Raw genomic sequence first — 20,343 nt, 5'->3', positions numbered from 1 at the left:
TGTTTAAAGATACCTATCCCAGCTTTTTTAGACTGAATTATTGTTAATATTATGCAATAGTCAATCAAATGATAACCCATAAAATATAGATGAACTTAAAATCTTAGCTATGTAATTTTATTCATCACTTATTAAAACATTATCCACCTTCCCCCAAAATAAGAGTATGCATCTAAGGTATCATAAAATATAAAAATCGGAAGTGGAGAAAAACAAAAACAGGGTGTACTATGTTCTGTAAGTACTCCCACATATAGCATTCAGCATGTGAGGTATTAAAAACATAAAATCTGATTAAACACTTTTGAACATTGATTTGAATCATCTTTTAATCTATTCCTTTACAGAGACTTGTAGTTTAATTTCAGATTCTTAAATTACAAAATACACGATGACCCATTCTGCTTGACAATGTTATCAGAATTTCAGTGTGCAAAAAGTAATATCCTACCAGTTTCAAGTGTCTGGCTCAGGTACGAAGAAGTCCCTTTTTAGAGAACAATTCACAAAGTCAATGTTTCTCCACATTCTCAAAATAAAAACTCTGACTTTAAAATACAACAATAACGACACAGTTATACTATACAATTAATGCATTCTCAATTTTGAAATGTGACTGTGTAATGAATCTCAGGGCAATGCTCTTGCAGCCAGGCAGAATTAAGAGTTAAGTTTCAAAAGGCTCAATTGCCTCAGAAAATTTGGGGGGTGGTTATCAGTTAGAGAAAACATCAGCTGCTTAGAAATGCAGGGCATCACAGCTGAACATAATACCTTTCCTGTTCTCTTGTGAAATGGTTTCCTATCGAAGCAGTTTCTGTATCAATCACACAATAGCCAGAATGGTAAAGGGTTATACTATATAACACAATAACTGCATTCAAAAAGCATAGGAAAAAAATGACTTTTATAGCAGCAAATGCTGTAGCTAAAAGCCTAAAACAAATCACTAAACTTAGCACTAATTTGTAGGCTTTGAGCTTTGAGGAACTCACTGGCAGCTAAGAGCAGAGCTTGCAATCAACTGTCCTCTTGAGCACAACAAGATTTTCAAGAAAAGAAACCCACTGAAATAGTCTTCTCAATTAACTCTGCTCAAGAAATGCCCAAGCAATACCCAGAGGACACTAAAGGCAAAAATCAGGCCAAATATGACATTTAACTATCAATCTTATCAAGGCCAGTGACTGTTAATCAGCCTGGGGGAAAATAAGTAGTACACTTGACAGTGGTTATTTTTTACAAGCACATGCCTGCTATTTTACATAGAGGAATATAACTACTTCTGCAGAATATCCAGAAGAGCCATGTCTTCATTTTTACAGGTCACTAATAATGAATAAGCTTAAAATATCCTAACAGTCCAAAAATAAATTATACCAAGGAGAGGCCTCAGTAGGGGCATTTCAATGAAAAAAAAATTATAAATCATTCTTTACTTTTCCAAGAAAGAAATCTGTGTGATATAAAGTGCTGACATTAGCTACCTATATATATTTCTCTGGCAAAAAGCTAAAATTTATCGCCTAATTTGCATTCCAAATATATACTGTTTGTGATGTTTCAGGTATGGCACAAAATAAGCTAGCAAACTTGCATGTTTTAATCAGTTTTAATCACATAAAGTACAAACACACACACATATGAATATAATTAATAATACATGTAAGATTATATAGAAATAATTATTTTTACATAATGTCACATTTGATTTCAAATTCAACCACCAGTAATTATATGGTAGTTATTAAAACTTTATGAGTTTCGGATTTCTCATCTACCTCACTTAAAGATTAGAATATGGCAATGATTTATCTAAAACTCCTAATACACAGTGTGACATATAGTAAGCACTTCATAAATGGGCAGTTATTTTATGAAAAATAACTATACCCTATTTTCATTTTCAGTAATTAAAAAAAGGTAGATGATCCAAGTTACTTAAATTTTATTTGTGGATGCATTTTATTATCTACACTTGAATATTGATATTTTTAATGCTCCAAAAGTTCACTTATAAAAAGGAGAAAAGACCTGAATAACAGAGTGGGTTGGGATGGTCTCCAGAGCACACAGCAGCACCAGCCTTCAGATGTGCTCACCTCTGTGGTCTAGTTTAAACAAACGGCACGTGTATGGTTATTATGCAGCAAAGAAACACTTCTTAATTTCTGGCCAAGGTGGAGCCCTAGACAGACACACTGCATCTCCCTCCACAACTAAGAAGGAATACAACTACCTCAAAACTAGAGACAACCACAAGTTCTAGAAAAATCAAGCTGCATGGAAGTCCAACAAAAAAAGATATAAAGAAGAAATACTCATCCAGACAGGTAGGGTGTGCAGAGCTAGACTGAGAGGACACGGTGTGGTGGCGGCAGCAACGTCGGAAGCAACAGGTCAGCAGAAAGCACAGTCACACGTTTTAAAAAGTCGGGAGGGACACCTGGAGGGCTTTCCCAACTCCTTACCAGACTACACAACTCACTGTCCCAGCGCCAAGGAAAATCAAGCCTCATTGCTTCTGACTGTGCAAACCAGTGGGGGTTGGGGCGGAGGAAGAAACTACTGGTCTCTCAGCAGAGTCTGCTCCTTTAAAGGGCCCCCTCGGTCCTAGAATGACCAAAGACCCACCCACTCTGGGAACAATAGCCAGGGCAATAGCTAGAGAGGCGCTAGTCCCATACGGAAGTGGGAGAAGTGCATAGAAAAGGGGCGAGTGCTAAGCAAGTGGCATTGTTCCCTCTCAGACCCCTCCCCCACATACACCGCCACAACTGTGGTGAAACAGGTCACCCTGTACTGACGAATCCCTAACGCTCCACTCCTTACAACAACGTAACAGGAGGGACAGCTCTACCTAACACACAGAGGCAAACAAACACAGGAGCCTGTCAAGATGAGGAGACAGAGAAGTATGGCCCAAAAGGGGGAACGGATCAAGGTCCCAGTGGGAGAACTACGCAACGAGGAGACAGTCAATCTAACAGACAAGGAGATAGCCAACCTAACAGACCCAGAATTCAAAACACTGATGATAAAGATGCTCACAGGCTTGACAGATATGCTTAAGTATGGCAAACATATAAGGAAAGAAGTGAAGGTTACGCTAAGTGAAACAAAGGAAAATCCACACAAAACCAATGGTGAAGGGAAGGAAATTGGGGTTCAAAACCAATGGTGAAGGGAAGGAAATTGGGGGAATATAAGGAAGGGAAAAACAGTCAACCAGTACAGAATGAGGAAACAAGAATTGAAAAAAATGAGGAGAGGTTTAGAAACCTCTGCAACAACTTTAAACATGCCAACATCTGAATGATAGGGCTGTCAAAAGGAAAAGAGGAAGAGCAAGAAATTCAAAGCTTATGTGAAAAAATAATGAAGGAAAACTTCCCAAATTTGGTGAAGGAAATAGACATCAAGTCCAGGAAGCACAGAGAGTCCCAAATAATCTAGATCCAAAGATGACCACACCAAGGCACATCATCATTAAAATGCCAAAGGTGAAAGATAAAGAGAGAATCTTAAAAGCAGCAAGAGAAAAACAGAGAGTTACCTACAAAGGGGTGCCAATAAGACTGTCAGCTGATTTATCAAAAGAAACTTTGCAGGCAAGAAGGGACTGGCAAGAAGAATTCAATGTGATGAAAAGCAAGGACCTACAACCAAGATTACTCTCCCCAGCAAAGCTATCATTTAGAATGGAAGGGCAGATGAAGTGCTTCCCAGACAAGGTAAAGCTAAAAAGAGTTCATTATCACCAAGCCATTATTATACGAAATGTTAAAGGGACTTATTTAAGAAAAAGAAGATCAAAACTATGAACACTAAAATGACAACAAACTGAATCTAAAAAATAAAAACAAAATCCAACTAAGCAAACCAGAATAGGAATAGAATCATAGGTATAGGGATCATTTGGAGGGTTATTGGCTGGGAGGGGGAAGGGGGAGAAATGGGGAAATGGTGCAGGGATTAAGAGGCATAACTGATTGGTACAAAATAGACAAGGGGAAGTTAAAAATGATATAGGAAAGGGTGAAGCCAAAGAACTTATATGCATGACCCATGGACATGAACTAAGGGGGGGGAGGGGTTGCTTGGGGAAAGGGGGGTACTGGGCAGAGGGGAGCAAAGGGGTAAAAATTGGGACTACCGTAACAATATAATCTATAAAATACTTTAAAAAAAAAGAAGAAACACTTCTCTGTCAACTTCAAAAAAAAAGTAGAAGAGAAGTAATGTGAGCTTCTAAAGGTAATGTGAACTGGTAAACAATACACACGTGAAGATATCAGAAAAGATATTTAAAAACAAAATGAATGTTAGGTGAGAGACTGCATGCCCTGCTGTCAACACTTAGTTAGCTTTGCAAGGGGAGGGGGAACTCCCTCATCAAGCTTACCCTAAACTGCAGCTACTACCCATGGGATCCACTCTGTGAATATATATGCACAAACACACACATACACTTAAATAGCTAATATATATGAATAAGTATATATTTTAGAGTATATACATATACTCTATACAAATAAACATGTTATGCATATATATGTGTGTGTGTGTGTGTGTGTGTGTGTGTGTATCTTCCTTAATCCTTCTCTGAAATGAATAGTTAAGCATAAAGGTTTTTGTATAAGCTTAGAGAGTTACAGGGTTAATAAGCGAATTATCAATGATAATAAAAGGTAAGCAATTTGAATGTTTTTTGAAATATTACCCAATCATGTAACAAGAGTTCAACAGTAAAGTCACAAATTACAGTGAGAAGAAGAAGGTCACTTTCTACCTCAGCAGCTGCAGTTGGAGGGGTGTTTGATCGTGAAATACAGGAACAATCAGAGAATAAGTAGCCTCCAAGTAAAAAGGTGGATTATTTCAGGCTTAGCCCAATGGGAGTTATTCTTGTCTTAACTAAAAGAATAGGAAAATGTTGGGAGCACTTAAATATATAAAGCAAATCTTGAGGACAGAAAGGGAGAGATTGACAGTAATACAGTCATAGTTAGGGGACTTTAACACCCCATTGACACCAATGGATAGATCTTCCAGACAGAAAATCAACAAGGAAACAGCGGCCTTAAGTACACATTAGAACAGATGGATTTAATTGATATCTTCAGAGCATTTTGCCCCAAAGCAGCAGAATATACATTTGTTTAAGTGAACATGGAATATTTTCTAGAACAGACCACATACTAGAACACAAAAGAGTATCAATAAATTTTAGAATATTGAAATAATATCAAGCACCTTCTCTGACCACATGCTATGAAACTAGAAATCAATCACAAACCTGAAAAAAAACAAAAGATGGGTACTCTCTAAACTTCAGTCTTCACAGTGATGACGTCATTATGTAACTTACATTGTTGCAGGAAATGGTCATAATGAAAGAGCTTTGCGCCTCCTTAGGCAATTATACTTAGATAAATCTATGTAGGACAAAATAAGGACAAAATGAGCCAAAGACTGAATTTTGATTCATTCTGGACTAAGAATGAAAACTTTAGAATTAACACCTCTGCACAAGGAAAGGGTACAGGCGGTCCAGTGTAAAAACAGGAACCAAATGAAAAAAGTAAGTGCATAAAAGAACATGGGGAGAATTAAAATAACAATATAGAACGAGCCATGAAAAACAAGGAACAAATTCAGAATCAGAATAAATTTTTTTTCAAAAATCAGAATCTTGTTAACAACATCACCAATTCGGAGATATTGAGGAAAGACCGGTAACTCCAAAACTGCATGTCAGTTAAGTCCTTTCCCAGTCTACTGTGTGTATATGCTTAAGGAGACTTGCTTAACAAAGTTAATATTGTATAACCAAGCTTACAAATATATTTCTAATTGATGTCATTCAGATGGATTATTTTATATGCTTCTGTTTTTCACTTAGTCTCAAGATGACAGGGTATTGAGATCATTCTTGCTTCTTGACACAAAAACAAGATTTATACATATATTCGAATGCATACATATGTAAATACACTAATGACCATACAGTTTACGTTGCACTATTATTCTTTGGAGCTCTTAAATGAGTGGGATTCCAGGCCCCCCTGCCACCCCAATCATTAAGGAGCAAAAGGAGAAACTCCAGGGTTATGGGGATTGAGAGGAGGCTGGCCTGAGGAACAATAACAGCTACTTGTGCATGTAAGATTCAGTATCAAACAGCATTTTCATGTACATATTAATATTACATACACTGTTTAAAAATACACCACTGGAGTTATTTTCTGCTAGACTGACACAATGGAATATATTTTCCAGAAAAATAAAATGACTTTCTCTCCTTCACTTCCTAGCCCATTACTTTGTACTAAGACCTACTGACAATCCTATTATGAGGTCCAACTGCTAGAGCATCTGCGAAGTTCAAAAGTGCTAAAAAATGCTAGAACATTTTTAAGATAGAGGAAACTCTCATTGAACTCTCTCTCTACTTCAGGTATACTTTTTTATTCTTGATGTCATTTATGTCTCCTCTATGTCAGAGCCCTCTTTCCTAAAAGTTTATTAGATGTGGATACTGAGAGAAAGAGAGGTTAAAATGTTTGCCTGTGGTCACATGGTACAGCAGCAGCAGAACAAGAAGAAAGCCCAAGTTTCCCAGCAGTTTTAAGCCATATTATGCTGCCTTGCACAAGAATGAAAAACAATAATGAAAGCACATATGTCTCTTTTCATAAGGCAATGCATTCATTTCACTGTACATTTGTAAAGAACAACACGATGTTTTAGGTCATTCTAGACTCACAGTCCACTGCTTCTAAGTAGTAGGCACTTTAAAAAGGCTTTGACTTTGATCAGCTGACTTATTTGACAGCATAATATTCTTCATGTTCATCCATGCTGTTGTGAAAGGTAGGAGTTCCTTCTTTCTTTCTGCTGCATAGTATTCCATTGTGTGAATGTACCAGTTTTTGATCCACTCATTTATTGATGGGTACTTAGGTTGTTTCCAGTACTTGGCTATTGTAAATGGTGCTACATCTGATCTCACCTATAAGAGGAATCTAATGAATAAAATAAACTAACAAGCAAAATAGAACCAGAGGCATGGAAACATGGAACAGATTGACAGCGACCAGAGGGGAGTGGGGAGGGGGATAATGATGGAAAGAAGGGGAAGGGACTAGTCAAAGAACATGTATGAATGACCCATGAACATGGACAACAATGTGGGAATTGACCATGGGAGTCGGGTGTGGGATGGGTGGAGGAGGGCAAAGGGGGAAAAACTGGGACAACTGTAATTGAATAACAATAAAAAAAATTTTAATGAAATAAAATATTCAGTTCTAGCTTATAAGCATTGTGGTCAGAGAACATGCTCCATTTCTTGAAATATGTTGAAACTTGACTTATGGCCCGGTCTACAGTTAATTTTTGTAACTGTTTCACTGGAGTTGATAATGAAACTATTTTCTTTTCTTTTTTTTTTTTAAAGGCTTTGAATGTATTTGACTTTAAACCCAAAAGCAGCTGCTATGTAGGTTCAAAGTTTCCCAAGTTTGCTGAGAATTGGGGAAGGCTCAGTATCCCACAAGAACTTCAAAGACAATGGCCTTATCTGCCTTCTGCTGAGCCAGTCAGTTAGCTTAAAACTGAAAACACACAAACCCTACGTTTTGGTGGACATAAATATCTGGACAAGTTTCAGAGTATCACACAATGAAATTTATTTTGCAGATTTACAGATCTGTTGGTTTTTTTCTGGGGTGGGAAGTGTTGGCACAGGTTAAAGGACAGATACAAATACATCTTTCTAGTGAGGGTAAACCTTGGAGAAATTGCTAAGTTTGTTAGACACGAATTCCAGTGTTATTTTTCTTTCTGTGCCACCATTCATTCCTACAGCTGGAATCCATTTGGTGGCAATACCCGTTCCTCGTTCTTTACCTATATTATGCCAATTCTCTCTCAAGGCTCAACCCATGATGTACCAGTTTTTTCAAGATTCCTCCAACCATGACATGAACTATAACTGCTTCCTTTTGTCTAGGCACAAACATTTGTATATTGTTCAGAGCTTTAATTTGTTTGTTTTTACATTTGGCTTTATCTCCTCAACTTGTAAAACTGAGTTCATAGCCTTACTACATAGTTACTACATCTGTTATCCATAGCAGTTACACATTAATATGTTGACTGAAGTTACCAAAATTTAACCTAACTCTGCCCAGAATCTGTGTAAAATTCCCACCGCTCAAATTTCTGCAAAGCAGTATATACATATTCCTAATATTTGAAATCCTCTTCTGTGATAGTAAACTCCTGAGAAATGTATGATTTGGATTATGAACTGGGAATCATCTTTCTTACTGAATTGAACCAATGACATTAACAGTGAATAAAATAAAGTGTTTTAAAAATCAAGATTAGAAGTTTCATAGTATCTTGAAAGAGTACTAAAAAGTCAAAGACCTTAACTGGGATCAGTACAAGATAGTACAGTTAAGAAAGAAAATGAAACTGTACTGGCATAAAATGGAAAGTAACTTTATACATGCCCCAATAATGGAGCAAGAGGGGATTTAGTAAGGTGACAAAGAAATATCCGTCCAATGAAAGTGCCGGGACTCTGGGGAAGAAAATCAGGAAATTTCTTTCTGTAAAGAAATCTCACAAACAGTATAGGACTGCCATATGATGATGTAATATAAAGCTTTGTATCTTAAATTACTAGGATGATTTAATGACATTTTAAAATTTCTTCTCACTTACAACTTTATGATTTTACAGGGCCAAAAGTTTATTAATTGGATTTGAAAATAAAAAGAGGATACAATTTTCTGTGAGTGCAATCATTTATTCATTCTGCTCAAAGTAACAGATTTACATTGACAGTCACTGAAGCAAAGAAATGAAATTTCATACTGTGGGACCCTAAAAATGTTCGCCAATTCATACTTGAAGTGCATTAAATATAATACTTTGCTTGTCCTTTTAAAGTAGACAAAAAGGAGAGTAAGAGCTTCCTTACTTTAACTTGGACCTGACAGCACATTCCCTTAGTTTACTGCAGCTGCCAAAGAGCAGCAGGTCTAGAGCTCAGCTCCAGGACTAGCAGCTGTTTGCTACTGGAGGCTGAAAGCCTTCAAAGCCAAACTTTTTCAAGACTCTTCCCAGAGCATGAGGACCAGGCCGTAGAATGTGAGTAATGAATCATCTCTATAACTAGAAAGCAACCCAAGACCACAGTTCCTAACCCAGTCTTAGTAACACATAAAATGACCCCAATAACGTTCATGCTTAGTCACATCTCCATAAGCCCTATCCCAATCACGTTAAAATACTAAATTTAAATGAACATAGATCATGTTTTTTCAGAACAGTTTGCTCATACCCTTCTTCCCCAAGAAGCTCAAGGTGACTCACCTTATAAAACTGAAATAATTTTACAATATCAATAAGAAGAGTCATAACGAGAGGCATAAACATTAAGCCAAGAAATCAAGATAATGAAAATACTTTCCTTGGATTTCTTTTGAGACATCACTCACCTGAATTGTTTATTATCTGAACCCTAGCACTCTGACTTATTCTTTAGAAAATGATTCCTTGGACTTACCGTTCAATCTGCTGAATCTGAAATACATAATAGTCCATTGGAGGGTTCCCCAAAGACATACAGGACATGAGCAGTAATACTGTGTAAAATAATCTCCCCATGTGACATGAGAATTCTCAGTCACATGACCAGCAAGAACAACCCTGAATGTACCAAAATAATTCAAAAATACAAAAGACTGCCCACTTTTCCTTGTCATGGTGGCCAAGGTGGTGATGATGATGTGTGTGTGTATAGGAACAGTTGGGTGAGGAGTGTGAAGAGTTAGAACTCATTGTATTTGATAAAGCTTCAAATTAATTTTTTCAGCAACATTTTAAAAGTCCTCTCCTCCTCTCCTTCCACAGGCTGACACCCTAAATATAAATTCAATCAAAAGCATTATCTGACTACAGGGTCTCTGCAAACTCAAACTGGGCAAAAATCACAACTCAGTGCACTTAGGACACCCTTGCTGTGAGGATGACAAGATCCTGAGACTGAAAGTAATGGTCAACTGACCTTCCAGAGCATCCTTATCCTTTTGGGTCAATCTGTCCATCCAGATTCAACCCTCTGAGCATCTGAAATATCTTCCAGATCCTTCTTGTCTATCTTATCTCCTGGCTCCCTATTCCACTAATCATTTTCTATCCAGCTATTGCCTGGGTGTCAATTGCATGAAATAAATTGATATAACTTGAATTGAGTGAATGTAGCCTGCTAATCTGTCTTACATATGTGTTTGATAAACTTAAATCTATTTGTTGCTTCCAGTACATCTTGGAAGTTATTTAGAAACAGTGCATTAACTATTTCAAGACACCACATCATTGGCTGATTTGGTTCTCATTAAAAATTATTCAGACATGAACTTTATCTTGTTTTTTCTTTGTAGTGGGGATTTGTCCTGTGTTAATACAGTTATCACTTTTTATTAGCCTCCTTAAAAATTAAGGTTATAATGGGCCAGATGTAAAAATACAGTGTGTGGCAATGGAGCAATTTTTCCTCTTTTATCAAGATAGTTGAGAAGTTTACAGGAGATATGAGTCTCAATATTGTCATTATCAACAGTATCTCTAGGAAAGACAGTTAAACAGCTTACACCACAGAATGACTTACAAAGAAACCCCCCAAATTAGGAAAATGCTTTGGATCACTCAGCCCTAGGTATTTCCACGAGCAGACACATCTGGAGTTTACATTATAATCCTTGATGCTATGTTTAATCAGTTACCCTAAAGCCAATGCAATGGGAGTACAAGAAAATTAGTAATGCCACAAACAGATACCAGTTGATGTTTGGTTTCCAGTGATATTTGAGTGAAAATAAAATTAAAACAAAAATTTTAAATCCCGAGTATTCTGAGGGGAAAAAAATTTGAATACAAATAATATTTTAAAATTCAATAACTTAAAAATATTGATTTTTAAAACTATACAAATATAGATATCTCCAAATAGATGTTATGCATCAAAATAGTTACACATTTTCTAAAAATGCCCACACTTTTTATTTTTTAATGTTGCTCTACTATAAATAATTTTTTGCACTTTTTTATAAGTGTTTTCAAATAATTTTTATTGCACTAATGCCATCTTTGATATGGAACATGTAAGAAATATATAGGAAAATGTCATTTTTAAAATATTTTAATGACATCAGAATTATTAATGGAAGATAGGCAGATATAAATTAAAGGATAATCTCCCTTACTCAACTGCCACACACACACACAAATCTCAGCGATTATGCAATGAGTTTGCTAAGCAATATCCTAAAATAAATGACAATAAGATCCCATGTCTATAGCAGAAACTTACACTTAAGTATAGTACTGCACATGCGTGCCAAGCTGATTGAGCACAACAGAAAGAAAATTATAGTAATTCAACACAACATAATCTGTACATGAAAACAAATATTCTCTATTACTTAAAAAAAAAAAAACCTGAATTTCAAGTTCAGTTTTCCAGCCAAGATGTGGAAGACAGAAGGGGTTGACTAGATATTTCAAAAAAAGAAGGTTACAATGATATATGTCTAAATCATGTATATAATATTAGGCTGCAATGAAGAGATTTGCCTGAGTTACCTATAACACAATTTTTATTACCTCTTGAACCTAGCTAATAGAAAATAGTATTAAGAAACAATAGTATTTTTTGTGTAGTATGAATGGTTTTACATCTAGAAATACAGGCAAATAAAGGGATACTGGATATAGACTCTTACGCTAGCAAAGTTCCCATTTAGGTCTTTGAAGTCTCTGTTTATAATTGTCCTGCTTTTTAAAAATACATATCATTTCCAATTCTCTTGATGTAAAGTGTTCAAAACACACTTTCTAATCTTATACTAACTCTTATTTCTATGTTCTTTACAACTGGGCAGTGTTTTATAACAAGATAAAAAGAAACTGTTCTCTTCCCCATAAATCCTTCCAAATTAAAAATAAAACTATGTTAGGTTAAGAAAAGTCATGATTTACAAAGTCAAAGCAATGAAATTAGAAATATACACTAGTAGTTCTCAGACTTTCACACACATTAGAAGCATGAGCTGAGGGAGCAAACGCAGATTGTGGGGTCACACACTCTGCATTTCTGATTTAGGAAGTCTGGGACACTGAGAATTTCCATTCCTAATAAGTTCCCAGGTGAGGCTGATGCTGAAGGTTAGGGGTTTCCACTCTGAGAACCTAATTTCTGTGATATGTAAGACATATTTGAAAAATAATATATAAATATATTTTCCACCCACCTAATGGCTGTTTTTCACCCACCTAATGGCTGTGACACTTATACCAACCAGGGATGCTGATTAATTTTCACACAAAGCCAATTCTATTATTAGCAAAGTGACTAAAAACAACATCAATATTAAAATTTGAAGAAAAAGACCACCACCTTCATCATAATGATGGTTCAGCATCAGAAATGCCTCCTTCTTTATTGTTAGGCAACATGAGCAGGATTATTCTAATGCAATTGTTTTCTACTTGCCTCCATTCCTATGTGTTACCCTTTCCCACTACTTAACAGATTTGCCAGGACAAATAATCTGAATTACAAAAAGTGACAGAGAAAACTAGAACCAAGTCTTTTTAATCCAGACAGTTCCAGCCAACCTTTTCACTTTCATTATTCCTTACAGACACATGCATACACATGATTTAAAAAATTAAAAAACTCCTTTTGCTGGGATCATCTGAACCAATGGGAGTGAAATAAAGACTCAGACACGGAATAAAAGGAATTCACACTCTCCCACACTAAGGAACAGGTCCTTGAGAAGGCTCTAACTACAGCATTCCTCCATCCCTGGAATCATGGCCACTCTGGGCTGCTTGGGACACCAGAGTGTGGCAGAAGGCAAAAGATCACTAGAGGAATTGATGTTCTCCTTGAGCCCCCACCTCCTACTGTCAGCCTAGAAATAAGATCTGCCTGGAATCTCAGCATCTCTCTCATATACACACACACACACCACCACCACCACCACCACCACCTCCTCCACCAGAACCACCACCATCATGACCACCAAGCACACTCTCTTCTATCTGGGAACGAGAGTGTGGGAAGAGAGCAGAAATGAAGATGCTTAGAGGTGGTAGAAAGTGAAGGTTTCTTGGTAGGACCCACGGAGGAAACTAGAAAGACACAAAAGGGGAGTGGCAGATGAAGTGCAGGAGAGGCCAGAGCTCCACAGTGGGGGGGCCCCCTCCTAGCTACCCCCCAGCACTGCTCAGCCCTCGGCAGAACACAGTGAAGAAAGTTCGGATCTCCTCCTTCCTTCCCCGACCATCCACCCACTGTGCACTCCGCGATCTCAGAGAGTTTGAGGACTCAAGGTCCCCTTGTACCCAGCTCACTCCGCAGTCCGCAGTCAAGTCTAGCTAGGGTCTGCAGGAAAGGGTCAGATGGATTTCCACAAACAAGCCCTTTGCCCCGGCGGGGGTGGGGGCAGCCGTTGACCTATCTCGCACTGCTAGAATCCAAATCCCGGAGACAGACAGTGGGAGGTGGGCTGGATTTCCAGCACACATTCTCTGGATATAGGTCCTAGGGGAGCCGTGGGAGAGTTTTGGCCTGCTGTCCCCTCAAATGCTGTTCTCCCAACGTCCTCGCCACACCTCGACTCGAGATGACAAAAGTTATTTTTCCTTTGGGGCACCGCCTGCTTGTCCCAGGAGAAGATGCACTTCAGCCAGTGCCTGGGGCTGTGAGTGTATCTTTCCGTCCCCAAAGCCAAGGGTGCCAACTGCTGACAGGCAAAGGAACCTGGATTTGCTCTTGAGGACTTAAAAACATTCCCAATTAACAAACTCGCCCTTCTCCTGGTCCTTAACCTCCCAGACATGGGTTTTTCGAGAACCAAGACTGTGTTCCAGTTTCAGTGAGCTGGTGTCCTGCCCCGAGCCAAGATGCGCGGACTTGGCCATCCATTCATTCATGCATTCGCTCATCCATTCACACAAACATGTTCCTTAATTGTGTCTGGCACGGAGAATCTTGCCTGCTATTTTCCCCTCCCGAAGGCAGTGCTCATGGCAATGGCTGGTACAGAATGCAACTCAACTGTCACCCCACTTCCTGAGCCGGAAAATCAAGTCCTGTAGGCATTCCCACACAAAAAGAAAAGGCGGGGAGGAGAAGGGAGCCGGAGAGGGATGGGGAGCTCACTGAGGTCATATTCGAAGCCTCCCTTCGGGGAAACCGCGGCACAGACACGACGGCACGCAAGGAGCCAATTCATTATTAAATCAAAGAGTGCTTGATTTATTCCCCCAGCAGGAATAAATCAAGCGCAAAGCCACTCGTTCGTAGAAGTGCGATGCTGCCGGCTCGATCCAACTCCGAGAGCGAGCCCAGGTGTTGTGGAAGCGGTTTGCAGCCCAATCCGCACCGCGCTCGCTGTCTCCTTATAGCTCCCAATAACGTGATGAAGTGTAAATCAAATGCCACGCCGGGAGGGGCCCGGAGCGGCGCGAGTCATGCATTTTCCCTCACCAGCCTATCTTGCCCAAGAATCACAAGGTCACGATAGCGTCGCGATTTCACTCACCGTACACTCCTTGGCCAGAGATTCCCTCCAGGAGGACTGTCAGCAGCCACACGAGACCGTACACTAAATCCATCTTCACGTGAACATGAACATATCCAGCCCAGGGGGGAAGCAGCGGGACCTTTCGGAGGCCGGCGGTCAGGCGAGTGCGCTCCACTCGCACCCGGGCCGCGCCGAGGTGCCCAGGAACCGCGCGCCCCGGGAAGCGCCGTCCGTCCGTCCTTCCCCGGCGGCGGCCGAGAGCGGAGCGCAGGAGCCCCACACACCCCACACTCATGCACGCACACACAGATACACACACTCCCACAACACAATAACCTGACACACACGCACAGGCACGCCTCACTCACACCGGGCGCTGGGAAAATCGCAGACGCTGGGGAGGAGCGGGGTCGTAAAGGGAAGGGGGGGCGTGAAGGGAAGGGGAGCCGTGATGCGAAGTGCTCTTCAAGGGAGCGGGCTCGATCTCCGCAGAGGCGGCGGTGGCGCGCTGGGCGGGCGCGGGCAAGGGGCCGGGAGTGCCGAGCGGTGCGAGCCTGGCTCGGAGAGCCAAGGAGCAGGAAGTGGCCTCTGACTCGGGGTACCGAGCAGGGGCTCCCTCGCCTGGGTTCGCCTTCACAAAGTAACTCGCGAAGGTCTCCGGAGGAGCATCAAGCGGCGGCAGCGGCCCGCCCTCCCGCAGTCCGGAGCCCCCAGCCCTGCTGTCATGCCTTCCCCCATTCCATCAGTTGCCATTGCAACGCCAATCCTGTTACACGATACAGGCTCGCATCGCCGAGCAGGGAGAGGAAGAAGAGGAGGAGGAAGAGGAGGAGTGAGATTAGGGGTCTAGGGTAAGAGGGAGGGGAGAGGAGGAGGGAGAGGGAGGAGGACGAGAGGAACCAACAGGGAGCGGAGTGTGCGTTCGGAGCTCTCCCGGGCACCAGCCTTGGCCGCCGCCGCCGCCACTGTCACCGCCACCGTTCTCCAAAACAGCCCTCAGCGCCCCGCCAGCGAAGAGGGGCCTCGGGCCGGCCGCACCAATTCCGGGAGCGGAAAGCTGAGTCCAGGCACCGCCACTGGCGAAAGGGAGAAGCAGAGACCGGATCCGCACACAAGTCTACGCGTGCTCACCGGCACCGCGCGCGTCCTCTTCGCTTCCGCGCCGCCCCCGCCAGGTGGAGGGGTGGGGGCGGTTGGGACCCGCGGGAGTTTAGAGGAGGAAGCCGCAGAAGGGGTTCCCCGCCTGGGCAACGCAGTGCTGGCGTCCAGAGGTGAACGCGGGAGCGGCCGCCCGAGGAAGACACTGGCTGCGTGGCCTCCACTCCGGCCCCAGCAAGGGCAGAGGAGCCGGGCCGGGCGGAGAGCGCCCCGGGCTCGACGCCGGCTGGAAGCCCTGGGTGTGCGCGGGGGTGCGCACCGCGGAGGCGAGAAGGAGGAGGAGGAGGGTGAAGCCGGGTACAGGCGGACGGGCTGCCGGGCTGCCGGAGGGGAGGCTGTGTGTGGTCACGTTGTGCGCTACGTGCTGAGAGCGCGAGCTGGTAGCCGCAGCCGGGCGACGTCAAAGCCGGCTGCGCGGCTCAGCCGCCTTCCTCCGCGCTGCTCTGCTCCTCCTTCGCTGTGCCTTCCTGTGTCAGCCCCGGCGCTCATCAGTATGGACAGCGCCGAGGGGCTCCGCGAGCGCAGCGGCATCCGGCCTCCAGATGATCCCGCCGAAGCCCTCCCCCGACTCCGCGAGCTCCGCGGCGGCGGACGCCGGTGATTGCTTCTGATGCCAGTGTTTGCGTTTGCTCGCTGAAGGGCCAGCGACCACCTTAGGTCCGTGGTAATTACAGGACACACTGCAGCCTCCCCGCCGCCCAAGGTCTTCCAGGATCCGTTCTACTCTACTAGAGGGCAGAACAGGCCACAGCACTTGAAAGCGGCTTCGTTTCTTCACCGTTTCTCTCCTTTTAAATGTAAATATGGTCACGGCAGAGTTGAAGTCTCCAGGGCAGAAACGCTAAGAATTCAGAGCTTAGTTTGTAATATGCACTGTCTCTTACTTAAGTTAACTGCTTTGAAAATCTTTTCTCTTGTGAAAAGCAGGCTCATTGGGCAGAGGAGCTTAAGAAATTCATAGTTTCAAAGGGATTAGAAACTATAAAGCAACTTTAATTTTAAAAAGAACTAGCATAGAAATATTTCACCACAAATAAATAGGAAATAACTGAAAATACAGTAGTGGCTAGTGATTTGTTTCTGTAACCACAATAATCGGAGCTTCCTGAGCGCAATCCACTTTGTTGAATACAGTCTCCATTAATTCAAACAGCATTGGATAGGAAAGCGATTAAAATAGCTAAAACGTGTATTTATACAGGTGTTACTAAAATAATTGCTATGAAAAGTCTGGAGCATAATATCCACTTAACTGCTTCCATAACAGATTGATATAATACTGCAGGTACCTCTTCCCCTCTACTTCTGCTGAGGGGAGGGGGCTCCAACCACTAGAAAATGAATAGTCTCCACTGTTTCCACTAAGGATCTTTTCCTCAGCTGAGTGAATTTTGCATATTATTTTTATAGGGTGTGATCTAGTGCTTACCCTCTGGGTTTACAAAATGAGAGGAACCAAGAATGTTGATAGTCCCAAAGGGCAGCTCACCTAGTGTTAAGAACCCACCCGTCTTTATGAAATCTCATGTTCACAAAGATGGAATTGTCTCACTCTAAGAGGAGCAAAACTCAGTGTGCGATATTTCTGAATGGGAATGAGTCAAGCTCACTCACTGGCCACCTGTGGTGGTGGTGGTGGGGTTGTCTGTTTCTGGAAATGTGTCTTAAAAACAGATCATTCCTGAATACTGCAGCAAGGCAGCTTCAAGGGGCAGTAAACTGCAACTTCTTAGCTCACAGCACAGAATGCATCTTGTCCACCAGGCACATACATCCAGATTTTAGCTGTTCATGTTCTGAAATATTACTTCACCTCCATGTGAATACTGTCCTCTTGATTCTTATTTATGGAATCATGTGTGATTTGTTTGTTTGTTTGTTTTGAGTGATTTCAGGACTCTAAATTGAAATATGTTATTATCCCTGAAATATCAGTGTACTACTTTGACAAAGCGATGCAGACTGAGTATCCACAATGCTGATTGCTCTTCTTAACCTTCAACATTAAGACGTAAGCTTCAGGAACGCAGGGCCTTTCTTTTCCATGTAATGCACATCTCTGTCTAGGAAAGGACCGTACATCCATGGAGCCCTCAGCAGTTCCTGAGTGAGCTATTTGGAGCTCCTAGAGAACTTAGAGAACCCAGTTATTTTACAGTTGATTTCAATAGAGGAAGTGGCCAGTGGTATCTACTCTGGCCCAGACCTTATCTGGGATGTTGGACATTTAAAGGCATGTATCAGTTAGAAGCCCTTCCTTTAGGAAACAGTCTTGTGGACAGGGTATGTCCACTACAGCTACTGGCACTCATAAGAGCTATCGAAATAAAGTCCCAGGCACAAGATGGCAAAGTTTACATGCAACCATTAATTGGATTATATAGCAGTAAGAATAAAAATTACACTCTATTTAGTATGTTTTTTCTTCCTATGAAAATACCATATAGCTTTCTTCTAGGAACAATTGACCAGTTCATTCAACCAGTTTTTGTTTTGTTCCATTGCCCTGAAATTCAACAATTTTTAGGCTGCCCTGACCAAACAGGCATGATGTATATAACCGCATCTGAGCACTAGCTATTGAAGGCCTCCCGGTGGTGAGCCTGAGCTAAGGCTTAGAGAGAGGCTGAGAGATGGTTTATTAGAGAGAAGGAGAGGAGCTCTGGAAATCAGGTCCAAAGGCTGCAATGAAATCGTACCCAAGACATTCTGTGTGGCCCAATAAGAGCAGTTTCCCATAGGAGTAGTGTAAATAACTTTAAGGATCACCACCAGCTTCTTGGATTTTGCATAGTGAGTATGAATATTGCATAGTGAGTATGAATATTGCATAGACTCCAAAGGAATCCCACATTCCATTATTGCCAGGGCCCACTCAAGAGTATTCTTCTGCCTCTTACGGGAGAAGCAATGGACACTTCATAGGATTGTGACCATTTAGGACTCTCCTCTGATAGCCAATAACTCATGATAGTTGCATTGACTATAGTTTAATTTTAAATTTCTATCTCCATCCTTCAGTATGAGCATGAGAGGGAAAATGTCATGGAGGGAGTCATGGCTTGGCACAAGATCAACCCAAGGTGATAGAATAATAATAAGAAAAATTAGTAACTGGCAATATAACTGAGTAGACAAAATCAGAGTGTCAGTGGCAAATCTGTCATTTCTTTCCAATCTAGCCTCTTCCTACAAAGCAAATACCAGGTGTTATGTATTATTTATGGTTACTCCTGCTGGTCCTTTAAATCACACTGGCTCCCTTACACTCTATCCCCTTTCTAGTTTATAAAACCAAACAAAAATGTAAAAATGATCAGTGGTATACAAGTAATCTCTCAGGAATTGTACACCCTGACCTGTTGCCACATACCCCCTTTTCTTGCTCTAATCTTGGTCATAGCACAGCTGACTGGGGCTATAACCCACCCTGAATCATTCCTTAGTTGGCTACATAGCTGGACCCCTGGCCTACCTCTTATCCTGAGACTAAATCTACTTCTGATATTTCCAAAATCTGCTAAGGCAGGATCCATTGTTCTACGGCCCAGACATGCACCCCAAACTATTAGTCTCTCAACCTCTGCCCAATGGACCAGATCTCCTTAAAGCTTACCCAGGTTACGATAAAGTTTGTTTAAACTCTAAAATGGAACCACTCCTGCAGGGTACACTCTCTCCTTTCCTGGTAAATTTTCTCCAGCCAAATACCTATCCACCTAGTTTTATTTCCTCCTATTTAGTAATCGCTTCTAGCACATAAGCTTAGAAGTTTAAGCAGCATCACATAGAATTGGCTATTTAAAATGACAGTGAGACATGATTTGCAATCAAAGAAGCAGAGCATAGCGTTGGGGAGTTCCAGATGCTGTTAATTTCCAGGGGGCAGTTGAGGCAGAGGACAATCGTTCAGAGGCAGCAGAACCCAGACACTGGTGTTAAGTGTGAAACACAGGTTTTGTTTTAGGAAATAGGATTGTTCCTCAAAAGGGCAACGAGAAAGGCAACTGCTAATATTAGAAATAAGGAAGCACATCAAATCCCCATTGTATAGACTGAGGGACAGCAAGAAGAGATATGACTTGAGAAAGCAACAACATACCCAAGGAATAATCCCTGGAGGTAGCAAATTCAGGGTCCAAATAAAAAAAGGAGGGTCCCAGGAGAGGCTGAGTATATGTGCTCTGTTTTGAGTAGTCGAAGTAATTTATTACCAGGTGATGGGGCTAAGGTCTCAAATATACTTAGGCTGCCAGTGAAGAGTATTGGACAAACCAAAACAAGTAGAGGGAGTGGCAGAAAACTGAGGCAAAGGCCTTGTTATTCTTGATACTCTATGTTCAACTTAAAAATAAAAAATTCCTGAGAGTTTTTCCTCTTTTAATAAAGAGGATTCCCTCTCATAGGTCCTCCTTTCAAAATAGGCCTGCTAGTCTATAATTATAGACTCAAGATTTCATGAACCACTCATGTTTTCTCTAGTTTGTATCTTGAACACATAATAATTTTTAAAAGCCTACCCTCAGATACTATGGCCTTGGTAATTTTAGTAGCCCTGCCCTAGATT

At 41.4% G+C, this 20,343-nt stretch overlaps 1 protein-coding gene across 1 annotated transcript in view; it reads right to left on the bottom strand.

The window, feature by feature from the left end:
* MDGA2 (MAM domain containing glycosylphosphatidylinositol anchor 2) overlaps positions 1 to 16,277 on the bottom strand; it is an 849,851-nt gene extending 833,574 nt beyond the window's left edge. The window contains exon 1 of the mRNA XM_090270100.1: positions 14,637 to 16,277. Coding sequence (XP_090126226.1) covers positions 14,637 to 14,913 — 277 coding nt within the window. The 5' untranslated portion in view covers positions 14,914 to 16,277. The remainder of the gene's footprint in view (positions 1 to 14,636) is intronic.
* Positions 16,278 to 20,343: the final 4,066 nt, after the last annotated feature.

This window comes from Furipterus horrens, unplaced genomic scaffold, assembly GCF_987537825.1.
Source record: "Furipterus horrens unplaced genomic scaffold, mFurHor1.1.pri manual_scaffold_3, whole genome shotgun sequence".
Taxonomy (NCBI): Eukaryota; Metazoa; Chordata; class Mammalia; order Chiroptera; family Furipteridae; genus Furipterus; species Furipterus horrens.
This window is presented reverse-complemented; position numbering and strand designations above follow the sequence as displayed.